Genomic DNA, 27,171 nt, shown 5'->3' on the forward strand with positions numbered 1-27,171 from the left:
TGCGAATAAAGTAAGTATTATTTTTTTAAAAAATGATTTTATATAAAATGTAAGCCGCCCAGGGTCACTCGCAGGTGTAATCGATAAATAAGTAATCAATTTTAAAAAAAAAACCAGTGGAGGAGCTGTCTGCATTTTCTCCTCTGCCTGATCTTCAGCCCTGAATATTATAGAGGGGGAAAAAACTCGTTCTTCCCCAGACCTTGATAGGATTAATATCTGCAGGCTTGACTTGGGGAGGGAAAGGATCACCTGCTAATCCATCTGATCCAACTAAGGATCCCGCAAACGGGCCGTCAGCCCTCAGCGCATCAGCCGTGACGCCAAGGCAATCCCGGAGTCCGAATTAGTTCAGCCTTCAACGCCCTGAAAGTATTTCTTTCAAAAGCCTGTGAGGGTCCCTGGGGGGTGGTTTTCTTGGAGACGTTTCATGACCCAGCTAGGGAACACCATCAGTGCTAGAAAGGAGTGGGGTTTGCAGAGAGGAGGAGAGGAGGAGGAGGAGGAGGAAGACTGTGGGGATCTCGGTGTGCTCACCAAGTTTGTGTCAGTCCTTACCAGCCCTGGTTCCACAAATGTTCACGGCAGACTTCTCATGACCCAGCTAGGTAACATCATCAGTGCAAGGAGGGAGGAGGAAGAGGAAGGAAGGAAGGAAGGAAGGAAGGAAGGAAGGACTATGGGGTCCTTGGTGCTCTCTGAGCTGGGTGGTTTTCTTGCAGACGTTTCATGACCCAACTAGGGAACATCATCAGTGCTAGGAGGGAGGAGGAAGAGGAAGGAAGGAAGGAAGGAAGGAAGGAAGGAAGGAAGGAAGGAAGGAAGGAAGGAAGGAAGGAAGGAAGGAAGGACGGACGGACTGTGGGGTCTTTGGTGCTCTCTGAGCTGGGTGGTTTTCTTGCAGACGTTTCATGGCCCAACTAGGGAACATCATCAGTGCTAGGAGGGAGGAGGAAGAGGAAGGAAGGAAGGAAAGAAGGAAGGAAGGAAGAAAGAAAGAAAGAAGAAAGAAAGAAAGAAAGAAAGAAAGAAAGAAAGAAAGAAAGAAAGAAAGAAAGAAAGAAAGAAAGAAAGAAAAAGACAGACTGTGGGGTCCTTGGTGCTCTCTGAGTTGGGTGGTTTTCTTGCAGACGTTTCATGACCCAACTAGGGACCATCATCAGTGCTAGAAGGGAGAGGAGGAGGAGGAAGAGGAGGAAGATGTGGGGTCCTTGGTGCTCTCTGAGCTGGGTGGTTTTCTTGCAGACGTTTCATGACCCAACTAGAGAACATCATCAGTGCTAGGAGAGAGTGGGGCTAGTGGAGAGAAAGAGGAGGATTTGCGGTCCTTGGTGCTGTCTGGTTGTTTTCTGACAGACATTTCATGACCCAACTAAGTAATATCATCAGGCTCAAGGGCAGTGGGGTTTGTGGAGTGGAGGAGGAGGACTGTGGGGTCCTTGGCGCTCTCTGAGCTGGGTTACTTTCTTGCGGACGTTTCATGACCCAACTAGGTAACGTCATCAGTGCCGGAAGGGAAGGGGGCTTGTGGAAAGGAGGAGGAGGAGGACTGTGGGGTCCTTGGTGCTCTCTGAGCTTGGTTGCTTCCTTGCGGACGTTTCATGACCCAACTAGGTAACGTCATCAGTGCTACAAGGGAGTGAGGTTTGCACTCCTTTGTGTATACAAATAGCTGTTGATGAATTCCTAATGGTTCCTTGATTGGACTATTATTTGCTCTTCCTCTTGAGTTGGGGCTTCTTGTGTGGGGGTGTCGTTGACTGTTGGTTTCGTGTTTTTTTAAAAAGCCAGCTGTTAATTTCCAGAGAATGGGGGGGAAATGGATGGATTGTATTTGAAGATCAAGGAGAGACGCAACCTAGAACTAAGCAGAAACTTCCTGACAGTGAGGACAATTAACCAGTGGAACAACCTGCCTCCAGAGGTGGTGAATGCTCCAACGCTGGAAGTCTTTAAGAAGAGACTGGACAGCCATTTGTCTGAAATGGTACAGGGTTTCCTGCCTGAGCAGGGGGTCGGACTAGATGACCTCCAAGGTCCCTTCCAACTTTATTATTATTATTATTATTAAGATATTTGAAGAAAGCCCAGCACAGCTAGGAGAGCGTATAAAGTTGGCAGAGACTAGGACGTTGGGTGTCGTGAGCAGAAATTTATCCCTCATAGAAATTGTAAAATCGTATAAACCAAGGGTCGGCAACCTCGGCTCTTTTATGACTCGTGGACTTCAACTCCCAGAATTCCTGAGCCAGCATAGCTGGCTCAGGAATTCTGGGAGTTGAAGTCCACGTGTCATAAAAGAGCCGAGGTTGCCGACCCCTGGTATAAACAAACCAGATATGTCTAAATGTTCAGAGATTTGTTGCGGTTATGTCTTGGTTATGGGGCACAACTGAGCCTTATTTATTGCTTTGGGTGTAAGTGAATTTTAGACTCTTGTCTCCATTCTACGACCGTCCCCAACTGCAGCCTTGATTGTTGTTGAAAACATGACAGGTATTCCTCATTTAGTGACCGTTCCACGTTACCACGACTTATGACCGTTTTCCCACACTTACGACCGCTGCGGCATCCCCTGGGTGACGTGATCAGAATTTGGTCACTTGGGCAACCGACCCGTCTTTATGACGGTCGCAGCGTCCCCTTTTGCGACCTTCTGACAAGCAAAGTCAATGGGGAAGCCAGGCTTACCTCACGACCGTGGATATTAACTGCAGTGATTCACTTAACAACTACAGCAAGAAAGGTCATTAAGCGGGGCAAAACCCACTCAACCACTGTTTCACTTAGCAACAGAAATTTTGGGCGCAGCTGTCGTTAAAAGTTGAGAGCTACCTGTTCAAAATGGAAGCAGAAAACAGAAGGCCTCAGGGAGGCTGACAGGGCATGGAATCTTCTAGAACAGGGGTCTTCAAACTTGGCCCTTTTATGACTTGTGACTTCAACTCCCAGAATTCCTGAGCCAGCATGGGGGAAATATGGTGTGCCTGGCTGAGGAATTCTGGGAGTTGAAGTCCATGAGTCATAAAAGGGCCAAGTTTGAAGACCCCTGGCTAAGGGCATTGTTTCTGGATAGCTGGGGAATTCTGGGAGTTGAAGCCCATTCATGCTGACAGGAATTTTAGGTGAAGTCCATCCATGCTGGCTGAGGAATTCTGGGAGTTGAAGTCCACAAATCATAAAAAGGGCCAAGTTTGAAGACCCCTGGCTTAGGGCATTGTTTCTGGATGGCTGGGGAATTCTGGGAGTTGAAGTCCATCCACGCTGACAGGAATTTTAGGTGAGGTCCATCCATGCTGACTGGGGAATTCTGGGAGTTGGTCCATCCATGCTGACTGGGGAATTGTGGGAGTTGGTCCATCCATGCTGACTGGGGAATTCTGGGAGTTGAAGTCCATTCATGCTGATAGGAATTTTAGGTGAAGTCCATCCATGCTGGCTGAGGAATTCTGGGAGTTGAAGTCCACAAGTGATAAAAGGGCCACGTTTGAAGACCCCTGGCTTAGGGCATTGTTTCTGGATGGCTGGGGAATTCTGGGAGTTGAAGTCCATCCACGCTGACAGGAATTTTAGGTGAGGTCCATCCATGCTGACTGGGGAATTCTGGGAGTTGGTCCATCCATGCTGACTGGGGAATTGTGGGAGTTGGTCCATCCATGCTGACTGGGGAATTCTGGGAGTTGAAGTCCATTCATGCTGATAGGAATTTTAGGTGAAGTCCATCCATGCTGGCTGAGGAATTCTGGGAGTTGAAGTCCACAAGTGATAAAAGGGCCACGTTTGAAGACCCCTGGCTTAGGGCATTGTTTCTGGATGGCTGGGGAATTCTGGGAGTTGAAGTCCATCCATGCTGACAGGAATTTTAGGTGTAGCCCATCCATACTGACTGGGGAATTCTGGAAGTTAGTCCATCCATGCTGACCGAGGAATTCTGGGAGTTGAAGTCCATCCATGCTGACTGGGGAATTCTGGGAGTTGAAGTCCACAAGTCATCAAAGGGCCACGTTTGAAGACCCTTCTTCTAGAACCCAATTCATTTTACTCTTGAGTTCCGAATTAGCAGCCCTCTCTCTGAGTAGGGCGTGTGTAAGCTAAAAATCCAAGGAGGAATCACTGTGTAAGTGATAAATCAAGAAACCTTTGGGTTCCAAATGGGTAATTTTAGAAGCAAAATCATTCAGGGGTGCAGATACCGTCCTGTTCTTTCCTTAAGGTGCCCAAAGTTAGAGGTTTATTTTTTTAATAGTCCTTCTCAGAAAGTTCCTTACGCTGACCTCATAAATCCGGGTTAGATTTCACCCAGGCGAGTGATGAGTGACGTATCAGCTGTCATTTCCACCGAGAGCAGATTTAAGAGGCACCTTGCGGCCTCTGGGGAAATCTATAAAGAGCATTGGCAAATGAGGAGAACATCTTGCCTCGGTTTAAGCAGAATTAGACCTTTCGTGACCCTGAAGGAATGGCCAAGATCGGAGAGGCCTGCACTTCTCCTGGACTCAGAATTCCTGAGGTTTTTTTTTTAAACAGGGACAGAAAACTAACAGGAAGGAACAGAAAGATAGAAAAATCCGTGCTCTAGAATGGGGGGGGGGTGTTGGAGGGGGGGGTGTTTCCAACCATGGCGACTTTAAGCCTTGTGGGCTTCAGCTCCCAGAATTCCCCAGCCTGATGCGTGATGGCAGGCTAACTAAAAGGCTAAATCTTGCTTTTTGGATCTTTGGATTCTTCTGCTTGGGCAGGGGGCTGGACTAGAAGACCTCCAAGGTCCCTTCCAGCATCCTATTCTATTCTGTTCTGTTGTGTTCTATTCCATCCCATCCTATTCCATTCCATTCTGTATTTCTATTCTATTCTGTATTTCTATTCTTTTCTATTCTGTATTTCTATTCTATTCTATTTTATATTTGTATTCTGTTCTGTATTTCTATTCTATTCTATTCTATTCTATTCTACATTTCTATTTTATATTTCTATTCTATTCTACTCCATTCTATATTTCTATTCTATTTTATTCTGCGTTTCTATTCTGTTCTGTATTTCTATTTTATTCAATTCTATTCTATTCTGTATTTCTGTTCTGTTCTATTCTGTAATTCTATTCAATTCAATTCTGTTCTGTTCTATTCCATCCCATTCCATTCTGTATTTCTATTCTATTCTGTATTTCTATTCTATTCTATTCTATTCTATTCTATATTTCTATTCTATTCTGTATTCTATTCTATTCTATATTTCTATTTTATATTTCTATTCTACTCCATTCTATATTTCTATTCTATTTTATTCTGTATTTCTATTCTATTCTACTCTGTATTTCTGTTCTGTTCTGTATTTCTATTTTATTCATTTCTATTCTATTCTGTATTTCTGTTCTGTTCTGTTCTATTCTGTAATTCTATTCTATTCAATTCTGTTCTGTTCTGTATTTCTATTCTATTCGGACTCAAGAGGTCCATGAGGTAATGGTGCCTTTTGAGTTCCTCCTTTCAACCCAGAGGCCATTAACCTTCCCTTGCTCCAGTTCCCTAATGGAAATATTCAACGTAATTTTATACAGGAAGTCCTCTGCTTATGGCCACAATTGAGCCCAAAATTTCCGCTGCTCAGTGAAACATCTGTTCAGTGAGTTTCGTCCCATTTCACGACTTTTCTTGCTACGGTTGTTAAGTGAAATCCCTGCAGCTGTTAAGTTAGTCCCCCGTTGTTAAGCAAATCCGGCTTCCCCCCCATTGACTTTGCTCGTCAGAAGGTTGCAAAAAGGGGGACACGTGACCTTGGGACACGGCAACCGTTGTAACTACGAGTCAGTTGCCAAGCCGACTCCGAATTTCGATCACAGGGATGCTACGAAGGTCCAAAGTCTGAAAAATGATCCTAAGCCACTCTTTTCAATGCTGCTGTGACCTTGGTCACTAAATGAACCGTCGTAAGTCTGTGCGATTACTAGGACGTCCTTCATCTGCCAAAATTGCACCTTTGGGTGCAATTTGAGAAACAACTTTGACCTCTGCTGTATTAAAGGGGAGAATGACCCTCTACTCCTCATTACACGTAGTCCTTGACTTAGGACCGGTCACTAAATGAGCATTCGTAGTTACGACCAACCTGAAAAGGGGGACTTAGAACCCAGATCCGAAGTTCCTGGACACTCGGCAGTTGGGCCACATTTGCTGCCGTTTGCAGGGTCCCCAAATCACCTACAGCATTTTACGGCTGGTTTTGCCCAAAATTGGCAAAGGGCTTCTGGCTTTCGACGAAACCAGGTTTGCTTCACTTTGTGACCGCAGTGGCACTCTTACGACCGCGGCCACCCGCTTTATGGCTACAGCACCTTCTCGAGAACTCATGGGTGCTCCAGTGCTGGAGGGTTTTAGGAAGGAGGCTGGATGGTCGTTGGCCTCCCGCACGAGCAGGGGGTTGGGCTAGATGTCCTCCCCGGTCCCTTCCAACTCTCTTGTCCTGTTATTCTGAAGGAGCCGCCTCCAGGCGTTGCGGGCGCTCCATCCCTTGAGGTTTTTAAGAAAGGTTTGGACGGTCCTTTCTCCAGAACGGTAGAGAAAGTCTCCTGCTCAAGCAGGGAGTTGGGACTAGATGACCTCCGAGGCCCCTTCCAACTCGGTTCTTCTGTGGAGACCGTGGGGGAGTTTGTGTCCCAGCCAGCTCAGGGCAGAGCCTCCCACAAAAAAACAAGAAACATTTCGAGTCTCTTCCCACTGCTCTTCTTGCCTCTGCAACATTAATGCCGAGTCCGGGGAATCGAGGGTGTTCAAGGCCGCTTGGAAATAATGCACAGGCGGCGTGTGGGAAGCGGCCAACGTGGCGCGCCAGCACTGCGCTTCCCCTTCTCCCCTTTTTCGTCGACCCACCCTCCCCTTCGTCTCTTCTTCTCTGTCCTGCGCCGCCCGTGTGCCTTCTGCATACCTCTGCCCACGCCTCCGATTGGTTTCCCAGACCGAGAGTAGAAGAACAGAAGAGCGGAGTTTGAAGGGACCTTGGAGGTCTTCTAGTCCAGCCCCCTGCGTGAAGAAGAAACCCCTTTGCCATTTAGGACACAAACGTCCTTTGGACTAGATGACCTCCAAGGTCCCTTTTCCAACTGTGACTCTGTTCGGTCTCTTTTGACTTGGCTTCTCGTCTCGTCTCGTCTCTTATTCTATTCTATTCTTTATTCCTATTTCTGTTCTAATATCTGGGGGAACCTGCACATCTCTCACTTGGGAGTTTCTTACTGGGGAAGGGGAAACCTTTGCAGGGGTCTCTTGAATTGTCTTGCTGGCTGCCGGCTAGACGAGAGCTGGGGGTTGCAGCGTGGACGAGCGTGCAGCTCCTCATCCTTAATGCCAGCCAGCAAACGGGTCTTGAGTTGACCAAAAAGCCGAGGAAATCCACCGGATCCTTCCCCGGTCAGCTGAGATCCCTTGGGCCGGTCGCTCGGGGGGCTTGACCCTCGGAAGTGCCTGAAATCTAAAGTGTGTTGATGGGCAGAGGAAGCCTCCCCTTCACCTGGCTGGCTTTCCACAGCCGGACGCCTCACTCCCTTGCTGACTCAAGCTGTACAGAGGCAAACGGGTGCCGGGTGCAGCCGGATGAGTTTTCGGCTGTGCCAGCAACAGCCACCTGCAGGCTGGCAGGAAGGAGGCATCTGCCATCTTGCCCGGTCCCTTAAGAGGCCGAGCAGCCCTGTCGGACATTTTCAGCGCCTCTGGATTAAGTGTAAATAAGTCTACATAAATAGGCGGCCTGTAATCCGATACGGGTGTCATTTGTCTGAACTTTTAGCCCAGCCTTTCAAGCAACTGGAAAGTTACAGCACCGGGTGCCGAGGAGCCCACCCCCCCCTCCCCCGAACGTGGTCGCCTACGTGGCATTGGATGGGCTGCTTCCTTGGGTCACGTAGAAGGGCTGTGTCCAACCGCAGGGGCCGTGACCTTGGGGTATTGGGGCAGGAGAGCCAGTTTGGTGTAGTGGTTAAGATGTGGACCTAAAAATCAGGAGACGGGAAGTTCTAGTTCTGCCTGAGACAGGAAAGCCAACTGGGTAGTTTTGGTCCAGTTACCAGGAGACTGAGAGTTCTAGTTCCGCCTGAGACATGAAAGCCAACTGGGTGACTTTGGGCCAATCACCAGAAGACGGTGAGTTCTAGTCCCGCCTTAGACATGAAAGGCAGGTGGGTGACTTTCGACCAATCACCAGGAGACAGTGAGTTCTAGTCCCACCTTAGCCATGAAAGCCGGCTGGGTGACTTTGGGCCAATCACCAGGAGACAGTGAGTTCTAGTCCTACCTTAGCCATGAAAGCTGACTGGATGGCTTTGGGCCAATCACCAGGAGACGGTGAGTTCTAGTCCCACCTTAGACATTAAAGCCGGCTGGGTGACTTTGGACCAATCACTAGGAGACGGTGAGTTCTAGTCCCACCTTAGGCATGAAAGCTGACTGGGTGGCTTTGGGCCAATCACCAGGAGACGGTGAGTTCTAGTCCCGCCTTAGGCAGGAAAGCCGGCTGGGTGACTTTGGACCAGTCCCTCTCACCCAACCCACCTCACAGGGTTGTTGTTGTTGTTGTGGGGAATACAGGAGGAGGAAGGAATAATAGACATGTTCGCCACCTTGAGTTACTTATAAAGCAAGAAAGGAATTAAAAAACCCCAAGGAAATAAATGGAATCCAGTATATTTACGATATCCTGGGTTCGGGAAAGCTCATTGAAAAAAGGACCTTGGATGGATAGCTAGAACGTCCCGCTGGAGCGCCAAGGGCCTCCCCAGTTTTTCAAACTAGCCAAAGACTCTGGAGCAGCCCGGGGCAGGGGTCCCCAACCTTCCCGGCCCTGCGGACCAGCGGAGGAGGAGATGGTTCCACGTGAGCAGCCGGCGCACGCGATCACGCGCACAGCCCCATTTGCACAAACAGCAGGCACGCACACCTGGGTGTGAAGCTACACTCGTGCGAGGGGGTTGGGGACCCCTGGCCTAGGGAGCGAGAAAGGAGCCAGTCCTAGAACAGCAGCAGGAGCAGCAAAAAAAAATAAAAAATAAAAAATCAGCAAGAAATATCAGGTTTATCGATCGATCGATCGATCTATCTATCTATATCCATCTATTATCTATATCTGTCATCTATCCTCTATATCTATAATCTATACCATCTATATCAATTAATCATCTATATCTGGCTATCATCTCTATCATCTATATCTATTTCATCTCTATCATTTATATTTATCATCTCTATCATCTATGATCTCTCATTTATATTTATCATTTAAATCATCTCTATCATTATCTATCTATTATCTCTATCTGTATCTCTTATCTATACTCTATCTTAAGTATACCTTATCTATCATTTATATTTATCATCATCTCTATCCTCTATCATTTATATTCATCATCTCATCTATATCTATCATCTATCATTTATATTTATCATCTATATATCATCTCTATCAATCTTATTATCTCTATCATCTATCTATCTCTTATATATAATCTATCTTAAGTATATCTGTCTATTTATCTATCTCCATCCATACCTATCTGTCTATCAATCCATCTATCTCCATCCATATCTATCTATTTCCATTATCTATCTATCTATCCATCCATCCATCCATCCATCCACCTATCTGTCTGTCTATCTCTTACCTAATCTATATCTCATCTATATCCTCCCTCCCTCCCTCCATTTTGCAAGCACCCGGGGGAGATTTTTTTAAGCCAACGCTTTTGTCTCTGGCACACACATTTGATGACCGCCGGGCTTAGATCCTGCGGTTTGCAAAGAAAGAAAAAAAAAATGTCGCTTTATTGCGAGAGAGAGCCGAGGCGAGGCGAAAGTGCAGCCGAGTGTATTATTAGCAACCAGGTTTATTGCTTGGATAAGCTGAACTCGGCCGAGAACGGCCCCTTTCGAGAAACCAGCCCGGCTTCCCGGAGTTTCAGGGTGCAGCTTGGAGAGCAAAACAGGCCCCCTGAGTAGGTGAAAGGTGGCAGCAGGGCCATTAATAGCTGGTGACCGGCGGCCTGGCCGGGCTGCCCTTTGCCGAAGGGAGGCGGGTTCCCAACCAGGGTTTAATATTGCAGAACAGAGTTTAATGGCCGCCCCACCTCCTCCTGCGGCTTCTTCTGGCTCGCTCCCTCCCCCTTCCTTTCCCCAAAGTTCAGGGCAAGGTAGAGGGAAGGCTGATTAAATAATAATAAAAAAAAATCAGGATCCTTCATCAGCACAATTCAAACCTGTGACGGAAACACACTTTTCCCCCCTGAATAAAGAATCCAGTTTCAAGAAATGTGAGCATCGGCAGAGGCTTAAAATTGGTGTTTCAAGGATGCTGGCCAGTTGCGGGATGCTGGCTTGTTCTGATTCTCGGCAATCCCGCCCACCCGCCCAACGGGGATGCCCACTCCCTTTCTACCATACAGGCAGTCCCCGGCTTCGTTTAATGACCCTTCGAAGTTAACAACGGCACCGAAATATGTGACTTAGGACCGTTTCAGACACCGTCGCTGCATCCCCACAGGTCACGTGATCCAAATTCGGAAAAAAACCCCCCCGGCAACCGCCTCGTATTGATGACAGCTGCAGTGTCCCCCCCGGGCTCACAGGATCCCTTTTGCGACCAACTGACTAGCAAAGTCAGTTGGGGAAGCCGGATTCACTTAACGGCCGTGCTAGTAACTTGGCAGCGGTGACAGGAAAAGTCATAAAATGGGTCAAAGTTCGCTTACTGAATGTTTCGCTTAGCGACGGAAATTCTGGGCTCAGCTGCGGTATCGAGGACTCCCTTTCATGTAGTCCTTCACTTATGAGCACAACTGATGAGCCAGGAATTTCCGTTGCTAAACAGAACGGTTCTTAAGCGAGTTTCTGCTCCCATCCGTCCATCCATCTGTCTCTCTGTCTCTGTCAATCAAGGTCAGTGATGGCGAACCTTTTGGAGACTGAGTGCCCAAACTGCAACCCAAAACCCACTTACGTATCATCGGGGGGGCGGGGGGGCGTGGCCCATTGGGTGGGCGTGGCCCATTGGGTGGGCGTGGCCCATTGGGTGGGCATGGCTGCGGTGGTAACGGCAGAGTGGGTGGGACTAAAAAGTTCAATCAATCAATTCCAACTTTGCAAGATTTTTTTTTCCCCACGAGAAGTTGAAATTGATTGATTGATCAAAACTGGGTCTTCTTTGCGCACGGCGGCGGAGGCCTAAAGCGAAAAGGTTTTATAAAACCCAGCTGAAGGCCTAGGACTGGGATGTCGGCACGCGTGCCCACAGAGAGGGCTCTGCGTGCCGCCTGTGGCACGCGTGCCATAGGTTTGCCACCACAGATCTAGGTCTTTCTCTCTCATCCACCTATCCATTCATCCATCCAACAAGATCATCTGTCTCTCTACTCAATATCCATCCATCTATCCTCTCTCTCTGTCAACTGTCGGTCGGTCAGTTGGTTGATCGATCCGTTTGTCTGTCTGTGTCTGTCTGTCTGTCTGTCTATTCTATCTATTAAATTTAAATGCCACCCATCTCATTTTGGCAAGCGACTGTGGGTTTTAGAGTCTCCCAGCCAATCAGTCGATTCCTAAAAAAAGCTCGTCTTCCCAAACCTTTAATTTCTTATTCATTTAGTTTCTTCCATGCATCAAATTTAGAAACTGCATCTGTTAGTCACTCTTTCTTTCTTTCTTTCTTTCTTTCTTTCTTTCTTTCTTTCTTTCTTTCTTTCTTTCTTTCTTTCTTTCTTTCTTTCTTTCTTTCTTTCTTTCTTTCTTTCTTTCTTTCTTTCTTTCTTTCTTTCTTTCTTTCTTTCTTTCTTTCTTTCTTTCTTTCTTTCTTTGATTTCTGTCTGAGAACAACCCGGAAGCTCTTAAGAGCCCTTTTTCCTTTTTTTTTTTCCCTCCTTCATTTCAGGCCGGAGAGGACCCGAGCCGGGCTGCGGAAATGTCTCCCCGAAGGCTGATCCAGCCCAGTCCACGCCCGATGCCTCTTCCGCTGCCCGAAGACGAAACGAAAAGGATCGCTCGGATCTTTTCCATGCAGTTCTCCAAAAAACCGTAAAGGCCTGCCGGGCCGTGTCCGCTGTACAAATCTTTCTGCAAAGGTAGCGTCCACAGGCCGCTGCAACTTCACCTGTCTTAATGCCAGCTGCCCCGGATGCAAAGGAGGGGTCCCAGCAGGGCAAGATCCCTCTTCCCTGTGCCCCCCCCCCGCCTTTGTTTCTGAAACAGCACTTTACAATCCAGCACTTTGTTCTTGTCAAGAGGCTGGAGACATGGGCAAGCCACGAGAACGCAGGTTGGCATCCCCTGCAACGGCCATCCGGATGGCAACTTTGAGCTTGGAGTGGGCACCACCAGGACACCTAACGTTCTCCAGGCCATCTTCTGCCCTCGCCATTTTTTTTCCCCTCGGCATCTTATTCCTCCTGGCCTGAGTCTGGGGTAAAAAAGGCACTCTGAACGTTTCCTTAATTTTAATTTTCCCCCCTAATTTTAATCCTTTTAAGTTCCAAGCGCCAGCCCCCTCCACTCCAGTGCAGGCCGGAGGCTCACCTGATTGTCCCGGGTGGTCTGGCACGGGAGCTGCGAAGATGCCCCTCTGGGCTAAATCACAGCCAGGGCCCCTGGCATAGCTGGGACCTCCCACCCACCCACCCCGTGGCAGCAGGGGAATCCAAAAATTTTTCTTTCTTTCTTTCTTTCTTTCTTTCTTTCTTTCTTTCTTTCTTTCTTTCTTTCTTTCTTTCTTTCTTTCTTTCTTTCTTTCTTTTTCTCTTTTGTTCTTTCTTTTTTCTTTCTTTTCTTTCATTCTTTCCTTTTTTCTTTCTCTTTTTTTCTTTTCTTTCATTCTTTCTTTGTTTCTTTTCCTTTCTTCCTTTTTCTCTCTCTTTTGTTCTTTTTCTTTATCTTTCTTTTCTTTTTCTCTTTATTTGTCTCTTACTTTTCCTTCCTTCCTTCAATTTTCTTTCATTCTCCTTCCTTCCTTCCTTCCTTCCTTCCTCTTTCTTTCTTTCTTTCTTTCTTTCTTTCTTTCTTTCTTTCTTTCTTTCTTTCTTCTTTCTTTCTTTCTCAAATATCAATGCCACTTTGGAGCTATTCCACCTGCCAACCAAAAGTGATGAGTAGCAATAGAAAGATAGTGTGTGGGGTGGGTGGGGGGGAAGCCTCTTTGTAGCAGCAGAATTCATCCTTTATCCCATTTTGGTGTCTTTTTTTCGAGTGCCGGAGAGGAAGAGATTTATTCCAAACAGTCTCATCTCCCACTCAAGCACTCTGGATCCCTTGGATCCCGGGAGGCACGGTCCCTCCCTCTTTAAAAATCCATTCCGGAGCACCTGTTTGCCTTTTCCTTTCATTTTTCTCCCGTGGGAAAAAAATCACCGTTTCTGGATTCCCCGCCTGGAGGAATTTGCAAGTGAAAGCCGAGTCTGGGGTAAAAAAGGCACCCTGAACTAATTAATTGTAATTTTCCCCCCCTAATTTTAATCCTTTTAAGTTCCAAGCGCCAGCCCCCTCCACTCCAGTGCAGGCCGGAGGCTCACCTGATTGTCCCGGGTGGTCTGGAAGGGATTGCGCAAGAGTTACAATGAACTCGGGGTGCAAACAAGCCACTCCGTCCTCACGGGATTGGGGACTGCTGCTGCTGCTGCTGCAAAAAAAAACCACACACAAAAAAAGCAACCCACTCCAGGATGTGCAAATGCTCATCCAGGTGCGTATGTGTGCCTCTGATCGATTGTAGACCTTGATCCTCCTGGTTCGTCCGGTTTTTAACAACACGGGGAAAATTATCTCTCCAAACGGAAAGTGCGCTAATTTATTTACGAAGAATTTTTACTTTGCTTTTTTCTATCATTATTTTTGCGATTCTGCGGTTTTTGTACAATAAAGACAAAAGTTACATTTTTACAAATTCAAGCCTTGTTTTCTTGGATAGCCACGTAACATTTCAGGCAGGAGAGCCGGGCAGCTCAACCCCTTTAAGATGCCTGGACTTCAACTCCCAGAATTCACGTGCGGCCAGGGAATTCTGGGAGCTGAAGTCCAAACGTCTTAAAGGGGCCGAGGTTGAGATACGTTGGAGTAGTAGACCCTTCCCTAACGCTTTCCCTCTTTCTTGGGGAGGCTGTAAAATTTGAGTAGGCTGAGGAGATACCCAGGTTCTGTCTGGAGGTAGTCCTCGACTTAGGACGAGTTGCTGGCCAACAATCCAAAGTCACGACGCACCTTCCCCAGGCTACCTACAACCCAGGTTCAAAGTTCCAATCAGGCCTGCATTTATAGTTGTTTGCAGCCTCCCACGGTCACATGATGAAAAAATTGCATTTGTTATTATTTATTTATTTGGCCAGAAACTAGCATTTAATATGGCTGTGCTCCATATTCACACGCACATCCAAAAAAGTTAACACAGTTCAATTATCATGGCTCTACTTTCTCAAAAATGCTGGTTTTTCCATCCAGTCGTGCACGCAGGGTGCAGATTTCCCCCTAAAAGTAGCCAGTAATCCGACTATTTCTGACTCCTTCTCCCCCAGGCGAAATGCCGCAATTTACACCCATGGCAATTTCACGGTGTCGCTTCGCCCTTCCACCCTCTAACAATGGGGCAATTTTAATGTTTTGCCGGACAGCCGGCCAGTTGCGAGAACATTTTTGCAACTTACTCGAGGCACGCAAATAAATGTTGCCTCTTGGCCTGAACTGTTTGTCCCAGAAACTCGAGAAGAGGCTGGCATTTTCCTCCTGCCCTTTGACGGCCAGATCCTGACCCAAAGGATGGCGGCTTGCAACACAAACGAGAAAACTTTTAAAAAAATTTCCTGTGACGTCCCCACAACCACAACTTCGGAGGTCGCACAATTTCCCGGGCCCCGGCTGCTGTTAACGGTAAACGATAAGCACACAATGTTCCTGACAAAACGTCCCTAAATACGCAAAGGCGTGGCTGGCTTCCCTTCCGCAGAACCTGAACTGTGACGTTTCGCTAAGCAGCGGGGCTGGACTGGATGACCTCAAGGATCCGTTCCCACTAGACAATTCTAGCTCTCCGGAGCATCCATTGGCAAAAGATAGAACCGAATGCCTTGCATGTTTGCGGACTTGCGGCACACCAACCAATACAGGTAGTCCTCGAATTACGACCCCGGTGGAGTCCAAAATTTCCCTCGTTAACCAAGGAAGTTGTTAAGTAGGTTTCGCCCCTTTTTACGACTTCATAGCGCAGTTGTGAATCACTGCAGCTGTTAAGCCAGTAAAACGGTTACTGAGTGGATCAATCTGGCTTCCCCAGTGACTTTGGGGGAAAGTGGATTTGCTTAACGACCGCATGATTCACTTAACAACCGTGGTGATTTGCTTAACCATGGGAAAAAGGTTGTAAATTCAGCGTGACTCGCTTAGCAGCCAACTGGCACAGCAGTGGAAATATGTCATAGGTCATTTTCCTAGATTGGCAGAGTCCCCAAAATAAATTTCCATCTGTTGCTAAACTAAGCTAAACATCTTCCTCAAGTTAACACAGACTCAGTTAAGGATGTTGGCACCTTTACCGCACTCCCTGGTGTGTTTGCACCGGACACGGTTAAATTGTTCGTCTGAATGCAGCCACCACACACTACAGAGGTGAGCAGCTTGGAAGGTTGGCAGAAAGAATGTGGGTGGTCCTTGACTTACGACCGCCATTCAGCTCAAAAGGTACGTTGTTAAGGGAGAATCTTGTTAGGTGAGTTTTGCCCCGTTTCATAACTTTTCCTGCCCCATTAAGGGAATCACTGCAGTTCTTAAGTTAGTAACGCCGTCGCTAAGTGAATCCGGCTTTCCTCATTGACTTTGCCTGTCGGAAGGTCGCAAAAAGGGAATCATGTGGCCCCGGGACACGGCGACCGTCATAAATACGAGTCAGTTGCCAAGCCTCTGAATTTTGATCACGCGATCAAGGGGAGGCTGCACTAACGGTCATAAGCGTGCAAAAGGGCCCTAAGTCGCTTTTTCCACTGCCGTTGTAACCTTGAACAGTCACTAAATGATCTGCTGTAAGCTGAGGACTGCCTGTGATCCTAAAACTCAACTCCCAGTCGCTGTTTCATGGCCTCGTGTCTCAGAAGACCCGTACGGGATGGGGAAAAAAATCCCTGTGTACAAACAGTGATATTTCCATAGTAACATAGGTAAAGGTAAAGGTTCCCCCGCACACGCGTGCTAGTCGTTTCCGACTCTAGGGGCCGGTGCTCATCTCCGTTTCAAAGCCGAAGAGCCAGCGCTTGTCCGAGGACGTCTCCGTGGTCATGTGGCCGGCATGACTAGACGCCAAAGGCGCACGGAACGCTGTTACCTTCCCACCGGAGTGGTCCCTATTTTTCTACTTGCATTTTTACGTGCTTTCGAACTGCTAGGTTGGCAGAAGCTGGGATGAGTAACAGGCGCTCACTCTGTTACGCGGCACTCGGGATTCGACCCGCCAAACTGCCGACCTTCTGATCGACAAGCTCAGCGTCCTAACCCACTGAGCCACCGCGTCCCTTATAGTAACATATGCCACCCCTATTTTTGGCCACAAACGCACACCGGTCGTGTGTGTGTGGGTGTCATTTCAGTCCTCGCACTGGCTGAACCCGCCACACGATGGGTGTTTTCATCCGTTGGCATCTTGTCGAAATGCCAGCCTGGCTGAGTTTATAAATGGGGATGGACAAGGATGACGAAGAAGAGTCCCGGCGTAGATTTGAGCCGGGTAAAAAAAGGTTCCCTGCTCCTCGCTTGGACCAGCCGGATCGTTGATTGACGAACGGTTTGATTAGCAATTATTGAAAGAAATCGTTTTAGCAAGAAGATTCTTCCAGCTGTGAATGCGGCAGACCAGCCTGAGAATTGGGAGAGAAAAATTATCCCGGTCCAGGTAGAAATTCTGTTTTTACTGCTTAGTTGCAGGCAGTTCTCGACTTGCAATCAGTCGCTTAGTGACTATGATTTATCGATGGTTGTTTGTAACTTAGGTTTAATGATAACTATGATTATGACCTATCTATCACTTATTACTTGCTGTTTTAAACTGTGAGCTTAGGCACCAGAGACAAATTCCTTGTGTCTCCGATCATTGGCCAATAAAGAATTCTATTCTATTCTATTCTATTCTATTCTATTCTATTCTATTCTATTCTATTCTATTCTATTCTATTCTATTCTATTCTATTCTATTCTATTCTATTCTATTCTATTCTATTCTATTCTATTCTATTCCATTCCATTCTACTCTACTCTACTCTACTCTATTCCAATTCTATCCTGTTCTGTTCTGTTCTAATTCTATTTTCTATTCTATTCTATTCTATATTTCTATTCTATTCTGTTCTGTTCTATTTCTATATTTCTATATTTCTATATTTCTATATTTCTATTCTATTCTATTCTATTCTATTCTATTCTATTCTATTCTATTCTATTCTATTCTATTCTATTCTATTCTATTCTATTCTATTCTATTCTATTCTATTCTAATTCTAATTCTAATTCTATTCCATATACAACCCCCAGCCTAAATCCATCTGACACAGTGAGATATGGAGGAACCCCTTTGAAAGAAAACGGCCACAAAAAAGGATGTTGGCCTTGTGCAGTGCCACAAAACTCCCACCTTTTATAATCTTGTCAACAAGAGTTTCTGTCAAGGATGAAACTTTGGCAGCTACGTGTCTCTGCGTTTCAAGTTCCGCCGACCTGGATCAACTACTTCGATTAAATTTCGGTCCAGCGTAAATTATAGCGATAGTAGTAATCATCGCAGTTGTTGTTGTTGTCGACTTTATTTTTTTTTCTCCTAGGTTCCTTCCTTCCCCCTAAAGGGCAGAGCTGTTTCTGACTCAGACATCACCATTTTTTAGATAACACCCAAAGAAGGATTTCTGGAGTGGAGACTGTAGTTGCCGAGAAGGATGGTTGGTCTGAAGCCCACCGACATCCCACCCTCAGCGCCCATCAAATTCCTCAGCGCTGGCACAGCCGCCTGCGTTGCTGATCTCTGCACGTTTCCCTTGGACACAGCAAAAGTCCGGCTCCAGGTAGGTCCCATCCAGAAGGGCACCGTCACTAAAGGAGACGATGATGGCAAAGAACATAAATCCTTTCATTCTCCACCCTTCAGTCGGAACGGAATGAAGCTTCTCGGATGAGGAGCGAAACCTCTTCAAGCAAAAACAAAAGAAGTCCAGTTGCCTTTGGGGAAAAAAAAAAAACCTTTGGGGTCGCCGAAGGAGAACGCTAGGGACAAGCAGGGGCAGTGAAGTGTGGAAGCATACAAAGGAAGGATGGGAAGGGACCTTGGAGGTCATCTAGTCCAGCCCCTTGCCAGGGCAGGGATCCATTAGTCTGACAGCTGCTCAATGCACGTGTATCATTTTTCCTCCTTTTCTGAAAGATATAAATAGGAGTGCATCTTTTTGCCTGTAGGCGTCTCTTCTTATTATATTCTAGAGCACAGGGGTCTTCAAACCTGGCCCTTTTATGACTCGTGGACTTCAACTCCCAGAATCCCTCAGCCAGGAGGGATTCCTGGCTGAGGAATTCTGGGAGTTGAAGTCCACGAGTCATAAAAGGGCCAGGCTTGAAGACCCCTGCTCTAGAGAGAATTTCTTTAATGCACATTATGCACAGTGTTAACCCTAAATACTATAGTAAGCCTTGATTATTGGTTTGTGGGGGGTTTTTTGGTCTTGTGTTCGATGAGCGATGCTGGCTGGGGAATTCTGGGAGTTGAAGTCCCAGGTGTCTTAACCTTGCCAAGGTTGAGAAACTGCGGTTCAGACCCATGCCAGGATGATAACACCCACCCAATCTCTCGTTCTCGTCCCAGATCCAGGGGGAATCGAGGACCTGCAAAGCGAGCAGGCAAGTGAAATACAAGGGGGTCTTCGGCACCATCACCACCATGGTGAAGATGGAAGGGCCCAAGAGCCTCTACAAAGGGCTGGTGGCCGGTCTTCAGCGCCAGATGAGTTTCGCCTCGGTACGGATCGGACTCTACGACTCCGTGAAGCAGCTCTACACACCCAAGGGCTCCGAGCGTAAGTCTGGCGTCTGGCATAAGACTCCTCCTCTTCCTCCTCCTCCTCCTCTTCCTCATCTCTGCAAATCCCACTCCCTTCTAGCACTGATGATGTTACCTAGTTGGGTCATGAAACGTCTGCAAGAAAACCACCCAGCTCAGAGAGCACCAAGGACCCCCCCAGTCCTCCTCCTCCTCCTCCTCCTCCTCCTCCTTCTCCTCCTCCTCCTCCTCCTCCACAAACCACATTCCCTTCTAGCACTGATATTGTTACCTAGTTGGGTCATGAAACGTCTGCAAGGAAACCACCCAGCTCAGAGAGCACTAAAGACCTCACAGTCCTCCTCCTCCTCCTCCTCCTCCTCCTCCTTCTCCTCCTCCTCCACAAACCACACTCCCTTCTAGCACTGATATTGTTACCTAGTTGGGTCATGAAACGTCTGCAAGAAAATAACCAAGCTCAGAGAGCACCAAGGAGCCCACAGTCCTTTCCTCCTCCTCCTCTTCTTCTTCTTCCTCTTCTTCTCCTTCTCCTCCTCCCTTTCCTCCTCCTCCTCCCCACCTCCTCTATCTCCCCCTCCTCTTCTTCTCCCTCTCCTCCTCCTCGCCATCCTCCTTTTCCTTCTTTCCTGCTCTTCCTCCTCCTCCTCTGCCTCACCCATCTTCTCCTCTTTTTCTTCTCCTCCCTCTCTGCCTGTCCTCATCTATCTCCTCCTCTTCCTCCTCCTCCCCCCCCTCATAGAGCTTAAGAATCCTCATCACCAAGGGACCCCTTCCCTAATTTCTCCCTGACGCTCTCAGCCCTTCGGGGTAGACCGAACCAGGAAACAGAGTCCACCAGAAATAAAAACTGCGTTGTAGCTCCAGCCTCCAACAGCCTGCCTGTGTTCCCCTCCCCCCCACCCCACCCGCCTCTTACACCAAAGAGAATCAAGGAAAGGGATCTTGTGTTTCTTTCTCACCCTTCCCTGTTTTCCTGGACCCCACTCAGGCTTTGCTATCGGCTTCCGCACAGCTTGTCCAACGTCCTCTCTGTGCTCCTCTAGAGAGCAGGGGTCCCCAACGGCCTTGGGCCGTTCAAACCCGGGCTGTGGAAGTGGCGGGCGAGTGACCGCGTGCACGCACGCATCTGCGCTTGTGCGAGCGGTGGGCAAGCTCGCGTGTGCGAGCTCCGTACGGGCTTGCGGCGGGCAGCAAAGCCGCAAATGTTGGGGAGCTGTGCTCTAGAGTAACTGACCCTTTCTCCCTCGTCCCATCTCAGAGGCCAGCATTTTAACCCGCCTCCTTGCCGGCTGCACCACCGGCGCCATGGCGGTGACCTGCGCCCAGCCAACAGATGTGGTGAAAGTCCGCTTCCAAGCCCACATCCAGCTGGTGGGGGCTCCCAAGAAGTACAACGGGACAGTGGACGCCTATCGAACAATCGCCCGGGAAGAAGGGGTCCGAGGCCTCTGGAAAGGTACCTGTCCACATCTGGTTCCCGCCCCTCCCCCCCCCCAAAAGCGATTTTGGAATCCAAAAACTTTCCTTCTCCATCACCGACATTTCCTTTCGTCCCTGGCAGGGACCTTCCCCAACATCACTCGTAACGCCATTGTGAACTGTGGGGAGATGGTGACCTATGACCTCATCAAGGAGACCCTGCTCAAACATCACCTGATGACAGGTGAGGAGAGTTGAGGAGAGGATTGGATAGAAGAATGGAATGGAATGGAACAGAAGGGTTGGACTAGATGAACTCTTGAGATCCCATTTCAACCCTGTTATTCTTTTCTGGATACACAGAGGGAGTCACAATTCAGGGGAGGCTCTGCCTTTGATCTTTTCCATACAGGTAGTCTTAGACCACAGCAAAATTTGTTAACCAGGTATCGCCCCATTTTATGAGCTTTCTTGCCACAGCTGTTAAATGATTCACGGCAGTTGTTAAGTGAGTAAACGGGTCGGAGAAGGACAGCCAAAGGGCCCAGATGTGGCCAGGCCATAAAATGCCCTGGTCTGTATTAAATGGTTGCAACCATTATATCAACAAAACTTTTTAAAAAAGGAGAGACAGGTAGTCCTCGACGTACGACCATGATGGAGCCCAAAATGTACCTTGGTAAGCGAGAAATTTGTTAAGTGAGTTTCGCCCCGTTTTACGACCTTCCTTGCCACATTTGTTAAGTGAATCACTACAGTTGTTAAATTAGTCAATGGTTACTAAGTGAATCCGGTTTCTCGCTGGACTTTGCTTGTCGGAAGGTCACAAAAGGGGATCACGTGACACACACACACACACACCGGGATGCTGCGACCATCATAAATGTTGTTGTTGTTAGTTGCGAAGTCGTGTCCGACCCATCGCGACCCTATGGACAATGTTCCTCCAGGCCTTCCTGTCCTCTACCATCTTCTGGAGTCCATTTAAGCTCACGCCTCCTGCTTCAGTGACTCCATCCAGCCACCTCCTTCTCCATCGTCCCCTTCTTCTCTTGCCCTCCATCTTTCCCAGCATGAGGCTCTTCTCCAGTGAGTCCTTCCTTCTCATTAGGTGGCCAAAGTATTTGAGTTTCAGCTTCAGGATCTGGCCTTCTAAAGAGCAGTCAGGGTTGATCTCCTCTAGGACTGACCGGTTTGATCGCCTCGCAGTCCAAGGGACTCGCAGGAGTCTTCTCCAGCACCAGAGTTCAAAGGCCTCCATTCTTTGGCGCTCAGCCTTTCTTGCGGTCCAGCTTTCACTGCCATACATTGCAACTGGGAAGACCGTAGCCTTGACTATACGCACTTTTGTTGACAGGGTGATGTCTCTGCTTTTTAGTGTGCTGTCTAGATTTGCCATGGCTTTCCTCCCCAGGAGCAAGCGTCTTTTAATTTCTTGGCTACAGTCCCCATCTGCGGTGATCTTGGAGCCCAGGAAAATAAAATCTGTCACTACCTCCATCATAAATAGGAGTCAGTTATCAACAGTGGTAGGGTTCAAATATCTGAACAACCGGTTCTATGCATGGATGCCACTTCCGGAAGTCCATTCTGGGCCTGGGCATCCAAGGCCTAGAAGGATTTCCAGAAGTGGCGTCCATGCATTTCTGGTGGGCTGTTCTAGGCCTGGGAGGCCTGCTCCAGGCCTCCCAGGCCTCAAACGGACTTCCAGAAGCGGTGTGCATTCAGCCGGTTCTCCGAACCCAACAAAAAATTAGCTCCCGGTTCTCCCGAACCAGTGCGAACTGGCTGAATCCCACCACTGGTTATCAACCCTCGGAATGTAACTCACATGACCGTAGGGAATGCTGCAACGGTCCTCGGTGTGAAAAAAAATGTCCCTTTTTTTCGGTGCCGTCATAACTTGGAACGGTCGCTAAGCGAACTGCAATGAGTTGGGGGCGGCCTGGAGAATTCTTGGTGAAGGCAATGCGCCAGGCACCTTCTCTCCAGCCTCTGAGGCCCATCGTCCTGAGCGTCTTCCGCTCCCTTGTCTCCCCAGATAATTTCCCGTGCCACTTCCTGGCGGCGTTCGGAGCCGGTTTCTGCGCGACGGTGGTGGCGTCGCCGGTGGACGTGGTCAAAACGCGGTACATGAACTCCGGCGCCGGACAGTACAAGAACGCCTTGAACTGCATGCTGACCATGGTGGTGAAAGAAGGACCCCGTGCTTTCTACAAAGGGTGGGTGACTGGCTCCCCTCACCACGAGGAGGGCCCCCTGCTCCTCCCCACCCGTCCCCCCAAAAACCTCCTTGGGGGACAGATTGGGATACAGCTAGTCCTCGAATTATGACCGTTCATTTACTGACCGTTCAAAGTTACAACGGCAGTGAAAAAAGCGACTGACAGAAATAGCATTCAGGAATTAGGACAGGACAGGACAGGACAGAAATCTAATAAAATAAAATAATAAATAAATATGGAACAGACTATAGCAAATAGTCTATTCCATATAGACTATATGGAATATAGAGCAGGGGGTTGGACTAGATGACCTCCAAGGTCCCTTCCAACATCATCATCATTATTATTATTATTATTATTATTATTATTATTATTATTATTATTATTATTATTATTATTATTATTATTATTATTATTATTATTATTATTAATTTCCCTGATCCCAAATGATCCCTGATAATAATCCCTGATTATTACATCCCTGATCCCAAATCCACACCACTGCAGGTAAAGAAGGAGACGGCAGGTCAAACTCAACCTCGGGGCCGCCATCTTGACTTTTTTGACCTCCTGGACACAGAGGCTTGTACATTCTCCGCTCTCGGGCGCCGGCAATTAAATCCCTTTTCTTTTCTTTATCTTTCTTTTCCCCCCAGCTTCATGCCATCTTTCTTACGGCTGGGATCCTGGAACGTGGTGATGTTCGTGTCCTACGAGCAGCTGAAGCGGTTGATGGTTTTGGCTCAGGTCTCTTGGGAAGCCCCCTTCTGATCCGATCCGATCCGGGCCAGGGTCTCCTCCAGCTGAAGAGAGAACTACAAAGGGTGGGGGGGACTTTTAAACTCTGCAAACAGTTCTTGCCCTGATGGCAAGCCTACCTATCAATTATATTAATTGCTGCCCACGCTGTGCCCATTAAGGCACGAGACTACACACGCTGCAAGAAGACTTTTTATCATGTTAACGAGCCGCAACTAGACGTGGATCACGCATCCTTGCTCAGCAAAGCCGACCAGATGTGGGTCAGATAGCACGGGGTCTCCGGGAAAGGATCCCGAGAGGTAAGGATCCTAAAATGCTACCAGGCCACCGTATCTTAGCTTGCTTGATCCATATTTCTGAAACACCTGAAGAGCTGTGCTTTCCCCCCCCCCCCAAAATCAGCCCCTGGGAGACGGGTGGAATTCTGGGAGTTGAAGTCCACCCCTCTTCCAGAAGCCAACTTTGGAAAACATTGTGTTAGACTGCAGGGGTCTTCAAACTTGGCCCTTTGATGACTTGTGGACTTCAACTCCCAGAATTCCTCAGCCAGCATGGTTGGCTGAGGAATTCTGGGAGTTGAAGTCCGGGGGGGGGGAAGTCTTCAAACTTGGCCCTTTCATGACGTGTGGACTTCCACTCCCAGAATTCGTGCCTGGCTGAAGTTGAAGTCCACAAGTCATGAAAGGGTCAAGTTTGAAGAGCCTGTGTTAGAGTAACAATTTGCAGAGGTTGATAAACAGGTAGCTTTGCCTGCAAACAAAACGCAGTGGGGAATCCTCTCGGTCAATTTTTCTCTAAGAAGGGTGGTTGGTAGTACTTAGCTTAGCCAACGGTTGCTCTTCCTACTCTGATAATATTAAGATGGAAAACAAAGAGAGAAGCAACCCAGAAATAAGGAGAAATTTCCTGACAGTGAGAACAATTAGCCAGTGGAACTCCTTGCCTCCAGAAGTGGTGAATGCTCCAACACTGGAAGTTTTTAAGAAGAGACTGGACAGCCATTTGTCTGAAATGGTGTAAGGTTCCCAGCCTGAGCAGGGGGTTGGACTAGATGACCTCCAAGGTCCCTCCCAACTGTGTTATTCTATAACAGAGAGAAGCAGCCTGGAACCAAGGAGAAATTTCCTGACAGTGAGAACAATTAGCCAGTGGAACTCCTTGCCTCCAGAAGTGGTGAATGCTCCAACACTGGAAGTTTTTAAGAAGAGACCGGACAGACATTTGTCTGAAATGGTATAGGGTTTCCTGCCTGAGCGGGGGGTTGGACTGGATGACCTCCAAGGTCCCTTCCAACTTTTTACTTTTACTTTTATTTTTATTTATTGTTGTTGTTGTTGTTGTTGTTGTTGTTGTTGTTGTTATTATTATTATTATTATTATTATTATTATTATTATTATTATTATTATTATTATTATTATTATTACAGAATGAGGGCTGCTTTAGGATTTCTGTGATTTTCTAGTGCTGTGAAGCTTGAAACATTACATGTTTTCTTTTTATCAGAACATCCCAAGTATTGATTGACTTACCACTTTGTTCCGCGCTCAAAACACTTTTTCAAAAAAAAAAATATGCAAAAATTTTGACCGCTTTGGCTGAACCATCTTCCTTTCTCCTTTTTTTTCTAGTGAAGGTGAAAACCGGTGGAAAAAGAGAGCCTGTTTTCTGAAATCCCGCTAGGAAACTCCGCTATCAAAATAAATTATAATAACAAATTAGATAGGAAACCAAGGGCTCCCTCCCACTACAGACTTTGTCCCCAGCATTGTACATTTTCCCTTTTTCTCTCAATAAACTTTTTTTTTTAAAAAAATGCAAATATATCTCAGATTTATATCAGTATCGCTTATCACAATGGCTTACTCACAATTATTTTTTTTGACAGAAGTCAGAATTCATATAAAAATGGGGGTGGGTTAACCGATCTGAAAAGGACCAAAAAAATTGGCATAAATTATGATTACCTAATGTGAAACTCGGCAACACGCTGCAATCCACCTGGACAAGCACACAATATCCAGTCATGTGACTATGCGTGTGGTTTTGTGTGTGTGTGTGTGTGTGTGTGCGCGCGCAGCCCTCAGAGCCAAGTTATAAGTAGCTTTTGGGGTGTTCAGCGTAACTCTGAACAGTCGCTAAGCGGGTAGTCCTTAAGTGAGGATTACTCGTACTTTTACATATTCACATATTCATTGTTTTCTTAGGACAATTTTCACTGAATTGTATGGAGAGATTTCTAGCCTGATTCTTTTCCACTTCCAACAACTGAGTTAGTCTTAGTTAAGAAGAGACTAAAATAGTTTTTTTTTCAAATCTGGCAACTTTACAATGCGTGGACTTCAATTCCCAGAATTCCCCCCAGCCAGCATGGGGAACTCTGGGAGTTGAAACCGACACATCTTAAAAGTCACCAAGTTTGAAAAGCGCTAGAATTTTTCTGAAAGGGACCGAGTATTTGATGGGGAAAAAAAAAGAAAGATTTTGACACGGGTTTTATGATTAATAAATGAAAACCAAGATTTTGATCAAATACAACCGTGCAGGGTCCAGACAGACAATGATGAATAAATGTGGTTTTAAAACTGAGAGAAAAGGTTTAAACATTTTGAGCTAAACATTTAACAAATGCCTGGAGGCGGTCCAGGTCTGGATGGGGAGAAACAGGCTTCGTCTCAATCCCGCCAAGACTGAGTGGCTGTGCATACCGGCATCTCGGGTCAACCAGACTATTCCATCTCTAACGATGGGGGGTGAGGTGTTACCCCCCGTTGATAGGGCTCGCAACTTGGGCGTCCTCCTGGACTCACGGCTCAATTTTGAAGACCACATAGGAGCCGTGACCAGGGGGGCTTTTGCCCAGGTTCGCCTGGTGCGCCAGTTGCGACCCTATCTGGACCGAGATGCCCTACGCACAGTCACTCATGCGCTCGTGACCTGTTTGGACTACTGCAACGCTCTCTACATGGGGCTGCCCTTGAGGACCACTCGGAGGCTTCAGCTGGTGCAGAATGCGGCCGCGCGAGTTGTGATGGGGGTTTCCCGATACTCCCATGTAACACCTCTACTCCGCGAGCTGCATTGGCTTCCGGTTGCCCTACAGGTGAAATTCAAGGTGCTGGTGATGACCTATAAAGCCCTACATGGCTTGGGTCCGGGATATTTGAGGGAACACCTGCTGCCGGCTTCAAACGCCCTTCCTCCAGTGCGCTCCCACAGGGAGGGTCTGCTCAGGGTGCCATCGGTAAGAGATTGCCAGCGGGTAACACCCAGGGATAGGCCTTCTCAGTGGGGGCGCCTGCCCTGTGGAACCAGCTGCCAGTGGAGCTGAGGACTGCCCCCGACCTCCGTTCGTTCCGCCGGGGCCTGAAGACCTGGCTCTTCGAGCTCTCTGGCCCAGGCTGAGGATTAATTTATTTTAATTGGGGTTTTATTTATACAGGGATAAATTTAATCTTTTTTAAACTTGGTTTTTTAACTTTTGTATTTTTGGTTTTTAATTACCCTGTAATTACCCTGAGTCCTCCGGGAAAGGGCGGTATATAAATGTAATAAAATAAATAAATAAATAAATTGTATGCTGCGTCAAAATAATTGTGTTAAGGTACAGAATGAAGTTGAAAAAAGGTGGAGGGGGGGAAATGCAATTGTCATGGTAAGGAAGAATTTCTGCAGTTAAGATGAATGTTTAACCCAGAACGCTATTTTTATTTCGGACAAAATCGATGAGGG

At 47.4% G+C, this 27,171-nt stretch overlaps 1 protein-coding gene across 3 annotated transcripts; it reads left to right on the plus strand.

Annotated features, from left to right (window-relative positions):
- LOC308668162 (putative mitochondrial transporter UCP3) lies at positions 1-25,248 on the plus strand. Of its 3 annotated transcripts, none has more exons than XM_081327862.1 (8): positions 1-10; positions 17,873-18,049; positions 18,841-19,051; positions 20,294-20,491; positions 20,597-20,698; positions 22,496-22,676; positions 23,336-23,740; positions 25,071-25,248. In XM_081327862.1, exons 2-7 carry the CDS (start codon positions 17,924-17,926, stop codon positions 23,448-23,450), a joined length of 933 nt encoding a protein of 310 aa, XP_081183988.1. In that variant the 5' UTR covers positions 1-10; positions 17,873-17,923; the 3' UTR covers positions 23,451-23,740; positions 25,071-25,248. The 3 variants fall into 3 exon arrangements, with proteins under 3 accessions (XP_081183988.1, XP_081183987.1, XP_081183986.1); XM_081327861.1 differs by lacking the exon at positions 1-10 and adding an exon at positions 16,716-16,890; XM_081327860.1 differs by lacking the exon at positions 1-10 and having other exon boundaries at positions 17,317-18,049.
- Positions 25,249-27,171: the final 1,923 nt, after the last annotated feature.

The sequence above is a fragment of the Vipera berus genome (genome assembly GCF_964194415.1).
Source record: "Vipera berus genome assembly, chromosome: 4".
Lineage (NCBI taxonomy): Eukaryota > Metazoa > Chordata > Lepidosauria > Squamata > Viperidae > Vipera > Vipera berus.